Source organism: Oncorhynchus kisutch, linkage group LG13, assembly GCF_002021735.2.
Source record: "Oncorhynchus kisutch isolate 150728-3 linkage group LG13, Okis_V2, whole genome shotgun sequence".
Lineage (NCBI taxonomy): Eukaryota > Metazoa > Chordata > Actinopteri > Salmoniformes > Salmonidae > Oncorhynchus > Oncorhynchus kisutch.
The window spans coordinates 29,865,680-29,880,957 of NC_034186.2; the positions used below are offsets into that span (position 1 = coordinate 29,865,680).

At 43.7% G+C, this 15,278-nt stretch overlaps 1 protein-coding gene across 10 annotated transcripts in view; it reads right to left on the reverse strand.

Moving 5' to 3' along the window:
* mcf2l2 (MCF.2 cell line derived transforming sequence-like 2) overlaps positions 1–15,278 on the reverse strand; it is a 126,624-nt gene that overhangs the window by 110,836 nt on the left and 510 nt on the right. Inside the window, exon 1 of one of the 10 annotated variants that reach the window (XM_031785961.1) lies at positions 6,681–6,943. The exons of the other annotated variants lie outside the window; for them this stretch is intronic. Within the exon in view, the coding sequence (XP_031641821.1) occupies positions 6,681–6,696 (16 nt within the window). The 5' untranslated portion in view covers positions 6,697–6,943. Of the gene's footprint in view, positions 1–6,680; positions 6,944–15,278 lie in introns of those variants that run through there. 10 annotated transcript variants of the gene reach the window in all.

A 15,278-nucleotide genomic window follows, 5' to 3' on the forward strand; every position in this document is an offset into this window, starting at 1 on the left:
CTCCAGGATTTCCTCCCAGGTCCAGTCCTCCTGACCACGCTGCTTGGTCCATTGGTGGTGGGATCTTCTGTTACGTCTGTTGTTAAATGAAGACCAAGGTGCAGCGTGGTAGGCGTACATTATCTTTAATTATAAATGTTGCACCAAAAACAATAAACAACTCAATGAACGTAAAGCTAGGAGTGCAACACATGCAACAAACAAAGACAAGATCCCACAACAGAAGGTGGGAAAAAGGGCTGCCTAAGCATGATCCCCAATCAGAGACAACGATAGACAGCTGCCTCTGATTGGGAACCATACTCGGCCAACAAAGAAATATAAACATAGATTTCCCACCCTAGTCCCACCCTGACCTAGCAAATAGAGAAATTAAAGGATCTCTAAGGTCAGGGCGTGACAATTCCATAATGTTCCTTATCCAGTTGGATCCCTGCTACAAGACCTACACCCACACAGAGACACACACGTGCGCGCAAACACATACAGGTGTGTCCATGTGGAGTAATACGTTTCTCAAAATCCACATTTAACACAGAAGCCCAATCAAATTACACACAAAGTATTTTATAAAAATAGTCCAGCCTTGTGATTTTAATGTAATTTTATAGTGGTTGAAACAGCCTCTCCAGAACAAAAGTTCTGTCTTAACTAATGGGACATAAGAAGCTGTGACCAACACTCCATGCTGAGCGGAGCAGGAGCCCATAAAACAGAGTGAGGTAGTGTTTTTGGAAGAACTAGGCCAAGCATCTCTCCACCACCACCCTCCATGGGCCCAGTGGGGGACGAGAAGCCCTGGCGCTCATTCTGACATACACACAATGGTGTAAGCTAATAGCACAGGGAGAATACGAGACCGCTAATATTTCTCTCTCTCTAAGAACATCATCAAATAGAACATCAAATAGAACATCAAATATCATCTTTGATACAATATGTGGTAAGTACTCTCTATCATTGAGTATTCAAACTACCTAACATCATGTAGTTGGTAGAATTGACTGTGTTCATATACAGAAATCCTCCCTGTACTCCATTTGACTTATACATCAAATGAAATGTTATTTGTCACATGCGCAGAGTACAACAGGTGTACCGTGAAATGCTTATGGGCCCTTTCCCAACAATGCAGAGTCAAAAGGTAAGACAAATTAGCAAAAAACAAAACAGGAAGTAGTAACACAAAATAACGAGACTATGTACAAGGAGTACCGGTATCAAGTCACCTGTACATACAGTTTACATTAATATGGCATTGCCAGGGTCCTAGATCTACAAACACTCCTGATGTAATCTCCTTCAATATTGTTGGAGAGGAAGTTTGGATATAGCAGTTATTTTGGTTCGGAATTCCAGATACGTCCAAAAGAGCACGTTTCCCATTGACACTCAGGAAAAGGGCAGCCGTGCAAGAAAACAATAAAAGGATGTGTCAGAAAGGTCCATTTATCTCCCAATAACAAACCTCACCTAGTGGTGAATATCAAATGAAAGCGAAGCCAACACTGCCTCCAAAACCAACACTAGATTGAAGAGATGTCATAACATGGAAGGCTACAGTACATATAGAGCTACCACAGGAAAATAAAACCATGTATGTTGCCAGGTATGTTCCTGACAGTATGTTCCTAGGAGGCAAAGGGAGAGGCGGGCATGGGGGCCAGACCAAACCAAAGGTATGTTGTCATGAGGGTTTGATTACAAGGGGCAAGGTTTTGGGAGACAATGGGAGTCTGGTTGTGTTTGAGCCCTTTGAAAGTTGAATGATCCCCAGCTGTGAAATAATCTGGACTTCAGGTGGAGAGAATACCAACCAACCTAATGGAAAGATAGGGCTGAAAATATGGACTTTGATCATACATTTTATGCCAACATTCATATGGTAACTTGTCCTAGGAACAGAACTAATGGATGTCATTATGGTGCTAAGAGCTGAAAGGATATCAAAGGAAGTTATGTCAAGGCCATGTGACGGTCATTATGGTTTCAGTCATACATTCAGGACATTAAGATGGATTCCCCATTCTCTTATTAACAATCAGATACTTCTTGGAATTTCCGCCCTGGCAGTTACAGAAATTGCTGTTGGCTTTTACTTTGTTCAGACTAAATATAATTTTAGCAGAAAGACCTTTAGATCCAGACAGTCCAGGAACAACAAAAAGGGAAACAGATCCTCACTTGAATGTACCAAAACAATTTCATTACATTTCATTCTTTAAATCCACATACAGTGCATTTCCGAAAGTATTCAGACCCCTTGACTTTTTCCACATTTTGTTATGTTACAGCCATATTCTAAAATTGATTTAATTTGTTAAAATCCTGAGCAATCGACACACAATACCCCATAATGACAAAGAGAAATTCAGAAATACCTTATTTACATAAGTATACAGACCCTTTGCTATGAGACTCAAAATTGATCTCAGGTGCATCCTGTTTCCATGAATTATCCTTGAGATGTTTTTACAACTTGATTGGGGTCCAGCTGTGGTAAATTCAATTGATTGGACATGATTTGGAAAGGCACACACCTGTCTATAAGGTCCCACAGTTGACAGTGCATGTCAGAGCAAAAACCAATCCATGAGGTCGAAGGAATTGTCCATAGAGCTCCGAGACAGGATTGTGTCGAGGCACAGATCTTGGTATGGGTACCAAAACATTTCTGCAGCATTGAAGATCTCCTAGAACACAGTGGCCTCCATCATTCGAAATGGAATAAGTTTGGAACCACCAAGACTCTTCCCAGAGTTGGCCGCCCAGCCAAACTGAGCAATCGGGGGAGAAGGGCCTTGGTCAGGGAGGTGACCAAGAACCTAATGGTCACTCTGACAGAGCTTTAGAGTTCCGTTGTGGAGATGGGAGAACCTTCCAGAAGGACAATCATCTCTGCAGCCTCCATCTATAACAACACAGGGAGAGACCCAGATACGGACACCGGAGGCAGATAGTTTGAGTCTCTGATATTTATTGAAAAACAAGGTGCAGGCAAGAGGCTGGTCGAGGACAGTCAGAAGTTCATAAACCAGGTCTAGAAGGTACAGGCCGGCAGGCAGGTACAGTGTCAGGGCAGGTTGAATGGTCAGGCAGGCAGGTACTGTGTCAGGGCAGGTTGAATGGTCAGGCAGGCAGGTACAGTGTCAGGGCAGGCTGAATGGTCAGGCCGGCAGTTACAGTGTCAGGGCAGGTTGAATGGTCAGGCAGGCAGGTACAGTGTCAGGGCAGGCTGAATGGTCAGGCAGGCAGGTACAGTGTCAGGGCAGGTTGAATGGTCAGGCAGGCAGGTACAGTGTCAGGGCAGGCTGAATGGTCAGGCAGGCAGACAGGTACAGTGTCAGGGCAGGCTGAATGGTCAGGCAGGCAGACAGGTACAGTGTCAGGGCAGGCTGAATGGTCAGGCAGGCAGGTACAGTGTCAGGGCAGGCTGAATGGTCAGGCAGGCAGGTACAGTGTCAGGGCAGGCTGAATGGTCAGGCAGGCAGGTACAGTGTCAGGGCAGGCTGAATGGTCAGGCAGGCAGGTACAGTGTCAGGGCAGGCTGAATGGTCAGGCAGGCAGTTACAGTGTCAGGGCAGGTTGAATGGTCAGGCAGGCAGGTACAGTGTCAGGGCAGGCTGAATGGTCAGGCAGGCAGGTACAGTGTCAGGGCAGGCTGAATGGTCAGGCAGGCAGGTACAGTGTCAGGGCAGGCTGAATGGTCAGGCAGGCAGGTATAGTGTCAGGGCAGGTTGAATGGTCAGGCAGGCAGGTACAGTGTCAGGACAGGTTGAATGGTCAGGCAGGCAGGTATAGTGTCAGGGCAGGCTGAATGGTCAGGCAGGCAGGTACTGTGTCAGGGCAGGCTGAATGGTCAGGCAGGCAGGTACAGTGTCAGGGCAGGCAAATAGTTAGAACCTGGAGGACTAGGAAAACAGAGACTATCAAAACACGCTAGTTGACTTGACAAGACGAACTGGCGACAGACAGAAGACACCGGGATAAATACATAGGGAATAATGGGACCGAATGGGAGACACCTGGTCGGGGGTGGAGACAAACACAAGACAGGTGAAACAGATCAGGGTGTGACACCACCAATCAGGCCTTATGGTAGAGTGGCCAGACGGACGCCACTCCTCAGTAAAAGGCACATGACAGCCCACTTGGAGTTTGCCAAAAGACACCTAACGACTCTCAGACTATGAGAAACAAGATTCTCTGGTCTGATGAAACCAAGATTGAACTCTTTGGCCTGAATGCCAAGCATCACATCTGGAGGAAACCTGGCACCATCTCTATGGTGAAGCATGGTGATGGCAGCATCATGCTGTGGGGATGTTTTTCAGCAGGAGGGACTGGGAGACTAGTCAGGATCACGGGAAAGATGAACAGAGCAACGTACAGAGAGATCCTTGATGAAAACCTGCTCCAGTTCTCAGGACCTCAGACTGGGATGAAGGTTCACCTTCCAACAGGACAGCGACCCCAAGCACACAGCCAAGACAATGCAGAAGTGGCTTCGGGACAAGTCTCTGAATGTCCTTGAGTGGCCCAGCTAGAGCCCGGACTTGAACCAAATCTAACATCTCTGGAGAGACCTGAAAATAGCTGTGCAGCGATGGTCCCCATCCAACCTCACAGAGCTTGAAAGGATCTGCAGAGAAGAATGGGACAAACTCCCCAAATACAGGTGTGCCAAGCTTGTAGCGTCATTCCCAAGAAGACTCTAGGCTGTAATCTCTGCCAAAGGTTCTTCAACAAAGTACTGAGTAAAGGGTCTGAATACTTATGTACATGTGATATTTCCGTAAACATTTCTAAAAACCAGTGTTTGCTTTGTCATTATGGGGTATTGTGTGTAGATAGATTAGGGGAAAAAACAAATTAATTCATTTTAGAATAACGCTTTAATGTAACAAAATGTTGAAAAAGTCAAGGGGTCTGAATACTTTCAGAATGCACTGTATTTTCAAGGCTCAGCAGCTAATTGTACACTATATGGAGAAGTGACTGTTTGACAAATGCTGTACATTCCATTCTCAGGATAATCACACATAAGAGAGGGTGCATGTCTACACATTATGTGTCAGAGTGAGTAGGCTGAGCATGCATGCACATACATAGACACACACACATACACACACACACACACACACACACACACACACTATAAAAAGACAGGCACTGAGGGTTTGTGGGACCTTGTAAGGTTTTACATAAACTGCTATCAACGGCTTCTGGGTGGGTTATTTTGTGACATCATTCAACTTTGAGGCATACTGCCAGCTAGTCTTTTTCCACACATTTAAAACAGTCAGACAGGACAGCTTTATCCAACCATAGACACACGCTGATTCAGATTTCGAAATAAAAACCTGGAGCTATTTTTTCTGCTGTCATTGCCACTTCTCCACAGAAGGAAACAATCGAAATGGTGCATGCTTGCATGTTATAAGACATGTCTACTCAGTATTCTTTCAAAGGTGGTTGTGATGTGGAGCTTTTCTATCCTGTACAATGAAAGCCATTTGACATGCAGATCGGAAAGCAACCTGGCATACACTATCTGAGAAGGTGACAACTGCCTATTCATAAATGATTCAGTCTAATATTAGAAGGAAAGTCACACCACAGATAGTGCCACCCGCACGCTGGATACTGCGAAGGGATGGTCTGGTACCGCGGAGAGCCGTCCATCATCCCACCACAGCAGAGCATCTAAATATCTGCACCAGTCATCTCCAATATAGAGTCTGAGTGTGTGTGTTTATATGCAAGAGGTGGCTTTCCTGCACAGCAGCCTGTGTAGTTCCTTCCTACTCAGTGCCTAGTATAGCCAAGGTCAGCCCAGACTTCAGCTCAGGGAGACAGTAGGGAGACAGGGACAGACAGAACTCTGAGTGGCTACCAGATTGTCACTCTCCTCCCAGGCTTAGAGCTCCTGAATCCCCCCCGGTCTGCTATTCATGTCCCCTGGACACTCTTCTCTTACAGTGCCTTGCATCTGATAGCCTGGTCTCTCAGAGCAGCACAACTCTAACACACACATACTGCATACAGTACACACACATCAGGTCCCCTGCCAGCCTCTACCACCGCAATTATTTCTCTTCAGTCCAGGGAGGAAGTGAGCTGCTGCCTCTGACCTCTGCCTAAGTCTCTTACCTCAACTTACCTCTCTTTGTCAGGCACATGCAACAGAGAATAATCACAAACCCTTCTTAGCTAACCTCTATCTAAGCTCAGGTGACTTCACACTCAGGTGAGAATCTAAAAGTGAAATGCACCATCACTGTGAAGCACAACATGGAAACAGAAGCAATGGAAACAGAACTCTGTCATACATTCCAATGTGAATTTATAGGGCATTTTGAACTACTAGCTCTATTCGTAACAAGGTTCCCACAAGGTGTTTACAGGGTAATCACCGTCCTCTCTGTTAGGTCACATTGCTGAACGTCTTCAGCCTGTAAGCACACAGAACTCCTTACTCAAGACGTCACAAGGAAACACCACTCAATCACCAGCCCCTAACTACTGCTATCTACTGACCAGGCTTCTCCAGTACCACAACTAGCATACATCACATCTGTTTCACACCACTCATAGGCAAAATAACCACAGACCTGTATGAGTATCAAACACACAGAAAATGTCCATGAAGGGTTAAAGTAGATAATCCAGTCACTTACACATAACTGAGCCCATGGTGAGGTCTTCCTGTCTGGACCAGACCGACAGTCCTGCCCTGAGGACTCCAGCTGTGGTATGGAGAGCCGCGCAGAGCAGATTCCTTACTGTGTGTGTTTCTGTGAGTGTGTGGGTGCATGTGTATGTGTTCTGTCAGGGCTCTTGCCAGCAGTCTGAGTTGAAGTCTTGTGACCAGTGGAGCTCAGGAGACTGCCATGGCTTACACCAATCTCCTCAACAATGTCCTGAGGCACTGGGGGCTTCCCTTTCCTCCCCCACCCTGCCCGACATTCAGCCGTTGTGCTGTGTGGCCACCGTGCGTCAGGAACCCACCACCGCTTTTCCTCCTTCTGGCTGTAGCTCATTCACTGGCCTGGCCTGGTCTCGGAATCACTTTCTCACCCCTCCCTCCCAAGACACTCTCAGTGGACAAGGGTATGTATCACATGAGAATAAACACACAAGAATATTATCAGTAATACTCAGTCATACTGTATCTAAGTTACACCCATGGGCATGGCAGTCATTTGTTTGTTTATTTGTTTATTCAGATCCTCATTAGCTTTTGCAGAAGCAGCAGCTACTCTTCCTGGGGTTCACAAAAAAAACACAAAACAGCAACAAAACACTCATACACTGATATACAAGGAGAGTCACACAAATGTAAAATACACCAATATACAAACAATACAACAACACAAATGATGTGTGTGTTGGAGTGTGTCTGTGTGTGCATGTGTTTGTGTGTCCCCTCACATTTAGGGGGCTAAGTTTGTAGAACTGCTATTTGCAATAGCAGATAGCAGTTCTAGCAATCCTACTACTCCAATATAACTTTTTTACACCACACATCATACTGTAACAACTGAAGAGGCAAAGGAGTTACCAACCATTACATCAACATGTGTCCTTTTAGTGTCCAAGCAAAGACCAACATGTGTGATACTGTAGCCTTGATGTTTGTCACAGGAAATTGTAACCAGTGGGCTTCCTGTCTTTAAAGAGACATAACACACAGGTCTGTATCTTAAAGCTTACCTTTCCACTGGCTGATAAACATACATTACTCTCACTAGCTAATATTAATACACTAGTCTATTCAGGGAGCAGTTTATTGACATGATAGGCCTTTTTTAGCATTAGTGTTTACCTCTGCATGCCCCAACAATACACATTAACAACAAGCTGTCACAGCTCAAGCATACTTTACAGCGCACATATCACATCACGTGATACGCCACGTTTTGCATATAATGTAAAGAAGTGAAATGTCCCATCTTTCTTTTTAGATGACTTTGAGATAAGTCTCCACAGCCTATGTTCAGATAGTTGGTCTCTCAAGCTGAGAGAATGGCAGGATCCAGACTCCTATTCCCAAGTGGTGTCGAGGTGGAGTGATTACTTCATGTGAGTAGAACTATCCTTAGTTCAGTTCAACAGTATGATTTTGAATCCCTATATTGACAGTATCTATTTTAAACCACTATGCTAACGAAACAGCATGAAAGACTACAAAAGCAGCAACTCCTGCAAGCATATTACAACAACATTTGCACTGTTTGTTTTTCAACTTAAGGGCAAGGAGTCAATTCCATCATATGACAACACCATGTGTCTCTGTCAGCAGAAGGAGGTATGACCTTTACCATTGGGACATGTGCTCTAAAAACAGAAAAACAGGAACAAGATGCTGGCATATAAGAAATCTGGATCTGGAGATCACACTTCCCATTTCCACGTCCTCTGCAGCCCTCCCTGAACCATGACCTATTCAGTTCTGAAGCCTGATCAGCCGGCCAGCTCTTACCATCACCCATGGTTGACATCAACAAATCACAGGGCTATACGCCTGCACTATAAACCTGCAGTGCAAGGGTCCAATGTTTGCAGTAAGGCCACATTATACTAGTGCCACTGGCATCTGGCAGTCACTCCTCCCTCCAGAAAACACACACACACACACAAGGATGGTGAGGATTAGTACTGTATATGTGAGCCCTGATCAGTAGTCAAGAGGTCCAGGGTCATACACACTGAGTCAGATAACCACATGTAACCGGTGTGAAATGGCTAGCTAGTCAGTGGGGTGTGTGCGCTAATAGCGTTTCAATCAGTGACGTCACTCGCTCTGAGACCTTGAAGTAGTTGTTTCCCTTGCTCAGCAAGGGTCGCGGCTTTTGTGGAGCGATAGGTAACGATGCTTCGAGGGTGTCAGTTGTTGATGTGTGCAGAGGGTCCCTGGTTCGGGCCCAAGTAGGGGCGAAGCTGTTACACACACACAGTGTCTTTTATCTCTTCCTGCTATTGTAATGAGGCTCGCACATGTATGTTGTCATGTCAACATAAAGTCACCCTGTTTTTAAAATATAGATATTGGAAGGTTCAGCTGGTCCTCTTCACAAGTAGTACATGACTAAATTACAACCGAGACCGTCAAGTCCAAATAGCATATATTTACCTTCCATTTGTTGAGTTATCTGACAGGAACAACCCTACCCAGTCTGAAAAAACATTATGTTAAAATATGTGAAAACATCATGAAAAAAGCTAGCTACAGCACCATTCAATAATAAATGAGCAGTATGTTGTCCCACATTCAGAGCTGTTGTAAACATCTGGTCTATTATCTGATGTATAAATGATTAGTGCTGTGAACCTCAGTTACCAGGGCAGGAGCGGAGCATCAAATCTCTCAATCATGAGAGGCACTGAGGATAGGAAATCGATCCAAAGATCAGGTCTTCTGTGACTGCACACAATATACTGCAGCCCCTTGCGAGATAGATTAAGGTTCTAAACATCTGCAGTGTTATTCTCTACAATGAATCGACACAGTGGCCTTGAGAGGTAATTATTCTCAAAAACAATGCCCTGTGGGGGGGTGAGCAAACCTTGCTTGCAAACCATCCTACCCACCTTCAGAGAGTGGAGGGTCATGGGGTCAAGGTCACAGAAGGAGAATGGGGAGTAGTCATCCCAAGTACTCCCTCTGTGTGTCCTAGGCTGACCTAGTAAGACTCCTCTCTTCCCACTACGTGCCATCTGGTTTCCCAAGCATGCTGTGGGGCTTGACCTCATTTGGTTTGAGCTGATCTGAAGGGCCACCCTGAGTCAGAAATTAGGCCAGACTCTCAAATATATGTTCATATCTTATGGCTCAGTGGACTATTGTTCCATTGTGTTACTGTGAGCACAAGTCAAATGCTGGCCAAAGCCCAAAGGGGACTGTGCGAAAAAAGACAACCGTTTTCCAAAGGATGTTGAGAGCCCATTTCACGTAAAGCAGGGACAAATAGGAAGCAGTGTGAATACAGCCTACGTCATAAAAACAAGGTTGTCCTGGCTGGGTAAACCCAGAGCCCAGAGCTGTCTGGAGTTATGTCACCAGGGATATTGATGGCTGGAACCCTTATCTGACCTAAAGAGGTTCAAAGATGTTGACGACCTATGACTGATACAAAAAACAAACAGCCTATGATGTGTCTGCAGATTATATGCACTTGTGCCAATGTGTAACATTGCAATTTTGTTTAAATCAAATCGACTAATAATACAATCTTGAATCACTACAAACATTAAATCCCAAATCCACATAATCTAAAATCCAAACACGGAGATAAAGTTGACGGCATTGTTGTGAGGGGATATGATTTCAGAGGTGAGAGGTAAGGAAGGAAGACATCTGCTCAAGCCGTTTGAGATGATGAACACCAGGGCTGCTGTTCCAACAGGAGAGAGGATGACCCTTTGACCTTCCCATTGTTTACCTCTCTGCGTATGGGACAGTCTTTTATAGATCTGAATTGTGTCTCATTCTGTGCCAAGGCTTATGAATGTACTATCAGTATCACAGAATAACATGGCACCAGGCCCTCATGGTGGCATCTGGTATTGATTTTAGAGAACAGCACTGACCCTTTGGCTGCTAAGCCAATGAGGGACGGGCACATAAATAAAGGGAGGGACAAAACAATGCTGATTTCTATTTATCTATCTATGATAACCTGCACAAACCAACATTGCAGATGTCCATAGAGTTTCAATAGATTCATGGCTTACTGTAAGAGGATATAACTACCACAGTGCCATAGTTACAACAAAATGATTGACAGACAAGTTAGCCAACATTTGTGGTGAGAGAAACCATAAACATGCTCACACAAAATACACAACGTCTAGGATAGAGGCCTGTGTTGTAGAGCCAGCAGAACATGTACATTGTCATGCCACTTATCACTTATCAGTGAAAATTATGCTTGAAACTAAATGCCTTCGGAAACCATATATTGTAGTTATTACTCTGACATTTTAATGTGTTTTCCAGCCTTGGTGCCTGTCAGCTGCAAGCTGTGTCTATATTCTGTGCTCATGTTTGGAAGTGGTTGTATTTTCTTTTTCTATAGGCCTATAGACTGTTTCATTTCCCTGTGTTAACCACATACTGTATATGGGGCCAGCCATGAGTGGCCAGACAATACTAATCCTCTTAGTTCAATTAGCAACGGGTGACTGATGCCACACATTTCCATTCTTCTACTGTGCTAAATAGTACAGTGTGCAAAAGTAGGGTTACTGCTACAGTGGGCCAAATTCTTTGCACACAATGAGGTTAAGAATTCAACCAGTAATACTGAGTTTATATTTTCCTGTATGGTAATGTAATTCTTCCTATTAGAGATCCTTGGGGTGTGTTATGGAGGATTTCCCAGTACACAGGAAGCATTGTGCTACTGTAATTCCTCTGTTGCTATAGAGGCAACAAACCATAACATACTTTTGCCTGACCTTAACTTCCTGAAAACGATTTGAAGGTTCATTTCAATTAGGTCATGTATTTCCCTCTAAATATAATTTGCTTGGGAGAGCTGTGACTGGAGACAAATACTACAGTCTGAATTCTAATCATTACAATAATTCTGTTTGAAACATCATTTGATATCATGAATCATTCATAAAATCCATACGACGTTACCGTAAATTACGCAGCCTTCACTTTCTGGCAACTATGATGTCACCTGCCACCAATGAGAGCTCAGATAAGGCTTGAATCTCTCTCTTTCTCTCTCCCTGTGAGTCATGGAGCCTGTTACAAGGTTTTAATTGCAATAATACCTCTGAGGTAGTGCTGCCGACATCAGCTGCCAAGCTCACCATTTCCCACTCATGGCTTAAAATGTCAAATATGTGATTGAAGCTGCACAGTTCTACATCCCTTACAGATAAACAGAGGAGTGTGTCGTTGATCTTTAATAAATCAATGGAGAATAAATGCCACTAGCAGAATAACATTACTGTCATCAGCGTCTTGTGTAGCAAGTCAATCATCTTCTGTAAAGAGAAGCTCATTATGAACCTTTTATATAGGACACTTTGGGGATACAGTATTTAGGTCAGATTGGTATAATAACATACAGTTGAAGTCGGAAGTTTTCATACACTTAGGTTGGATTCATTAAAACTCATTTTTCAACCACTCTACAAATTTCTAATTAACAAACTATAGTTTTGGCAAGTCGGTTAGGACATCTACTTTGTGAATGACACAAGTCATGCACAGCATGCCAGGGCGGCAGGGTAGCCTAGTGGTTAGAGCTTTGGACTAGTATACTTGCAACCAAAAGGTTGCAAGTTCAAATCCCCGAGCCGAACAGGCAGTTAACCCACTGTTCCTAGGCCGTCATTGAAAATAAGAATTTGTTCTTAACTGACTTGCCTAGTAAAATAAATAAATAAATAAAAAATGTTTCCAACGATTGTTTACAGACAGATTATTTCACTTAGAATTCACTGTATCACAATTCCAGTGGGTCAGAGGTTTACATACACTAAGTTTACCCTGCCTTTAAACAGCTTGGAAAATTCCAGAAAATGATGTCATGGCTTTAGAAGCTTCTGATAGGCTAATTTACATAATTGGAGTCAATTGGAGGTGTACCTGTGGATGTATTTCGAGGCCTATATTCAAACTCATTGCCTCTTTGCTTGACATCATGGGAAAATCAAAAGAAATCAGCCAAGACCTCAGAAAAACAATTGTAGACCTCCACAAGTCTGGTTCATCCTTGGGAGCAATTTCCAAACGTCTGAAGGTACCACGTTCATCTGTACAAACAATAGTACGCAAGTATAAACACCATGGGACTACGCAGCCATCATACCGCTCAGGAAGGAGACGCGTTCTGTCTCCTAGAGATGAACGTACTTTGGTGCGAAAAGTGCAAATCAATCCCAGAACAACAGCAAAGGACCTTGTGAAGATGCTGGAGGAAACAGGTACAAAAGTATCTATAACCACAGTAAAACGAGTCCTATGTCGACATAACCTGAAAGGCTGCTCAGCAAGGACGAAGCCACTGCTCCAAAACCGCCATTAAAAAGCCAGACTACGGTTTGCAACTGCACATGGGGACAAAGATCATACTTTTTGGAGAAATGTCTTCTGGTCTGATGAAACAAAAATGGAACTGTTTGGCCATAATGACCATCGTTATGTTTGGAAGAAAAAGGGAGAAGCTTGCAAGCCGAAGAACACCATCCCAACCGTGAAGCACGAGGGTGGCAGCATCATGTTGTGGGGGTGCTTTGCTGCAGGAGGGACTGGTGCACTTCACAAAATAGATGGCATCGTGAGGAAGTAACATTATGTGGACATATTGAAGCAACATCTCAAGACATCAGTCAGGAAGTTGAAGCTTGGTCGCAAATGGGTCTTCCAAATGGACAATGACCCCAAGCATACTTCCAAAGTTGTGGCAAAGGACAACAAAGTAAGGACAACAAAGTCAAGGTATTGGAGTAGCCATCACAAAGCCCTGACCTCAAACCTATAGAAAATTTGTGGGCAGAACTGAAAAAGCGTGTGCGAGTAAGGAGGCCTACAAACCGGACTCAGTTACACCAGCTCTGTCAGGGGGAATGGGCCAAAATACACTCAGTTTATTGTGGGAAGCTTGTGGAAGCCTACCCAAAACGTTTGACCCAAGTTAAACAATTTAAAGGCAATGCTACCAAATACTAATTGAGTGTATATAAACTTCTGACCCACTGGGAATGTGATGAAAGAAGTAAAAGCTGAAATAAATCATTCTCTCTCTTATTATTCTGACATTTCACATTCTTAAAATAAAGTGGTGATCCTAACTGACCTAAGACAGGGAATTTTTACTAGGATTAAATGTCAGAAATTGTGAAAAACTGAGTTTAAATGTATTTGGCTAAGGTGTATGTAAACTTCCGACTTCAACTGTATTATCACGACAGCGATCTATAACGCTCAACATATAACATGACACTGACGATAATTGGGGGTCTCTGATAAATTGAGGGCGTGAGAGATGCAAGCAGTAACACAGGGGAGGCTGCTTCCATAAATCAATAGGGCCTGATGTACACAAGCCTGGCAATCTCAGTTTCTATGGTAACTGCCTGCATGGTCCCCTCCCCCATGGATGGCTGCTGACTGCCTGCCTCACTAGAGCCATGATAGAAGACACTCCGTAACAATCTCCAGCGTGGCACAATAACCTACTTCCTCTGTCCATCCCGGAAGACCCGGATGTAGAATGTGGAATGGTGGTCAACAAGAGGAATTGAGAGAGGGGGAAATAGGAATCTAAAGAGATTTATGAGGTTTTCTGTTTTCTGTGGCTAATAACATTGACTTTCATTAAATAGCTAATAAAACCAGTAAATACAGTATATCTATCTTCATGATGATATACATATTAACTCTTAAATGTGGTTATAGTGATTTACAATTAAATTCATAATAAGAATGGGATGGGATTATCAGATAATGGAAAATCCTTTTCAATATAGGAGCATAGGACAACAAGCATTTCCCTACATCACAAGCATTTCGCTACATCACAAGCATTTCCCTACATCACAAGCATTTCCCTACATCACAAGCATTTCGCTACATCACAAGCATTTCGCTACATCACAAGCATTTCGCTACACCACAACCATTTCGCTACATCACAACCATTTCGCTGCACCACAAGCATTTCGCTACATCACAAGCATTTTGCTACACCACAACCATTTCGCTACATCACAACCATTTTGCTGCACCACAAGCATTTCGCTACATCACAAGCATTTTGCTACACCACATGCATTTCGCTACACGCGCATTAACATCTGCTAACCATGTGTATGTGACAAATCAAATTTGATTTCTCTGTGATTTGATTTGACAATCACACTCTATGATGCCACCCCTGTGAAGTTCTGTGACAACTAGTTAGTACACCAGCATAGTATGAGAAGTCTGGCTGGTGTGAGGAACATGACATGTTCATTATGAAACTATACAAAAATAAAATATAAATCCACATACCAGATGGTCCACTAGATATGACCACATACTTCATGGTCATTTGTGTAACATTGACTATGACCTTGAACTAACTATGTAAATTGCAGCTATAATGATCAGCCCAAATCTGACATTTCTACCAGTTTAGACCATACATTTACACATGTATCTCTACTATAAAGCAATTCCATATCTGAGCATTTCTAAGGATACTGCCTGGAATAGGGAGACCATCCAGGGAGCAGCTGCTGGGTATCACCTCCCTGCTCCCTCTCAC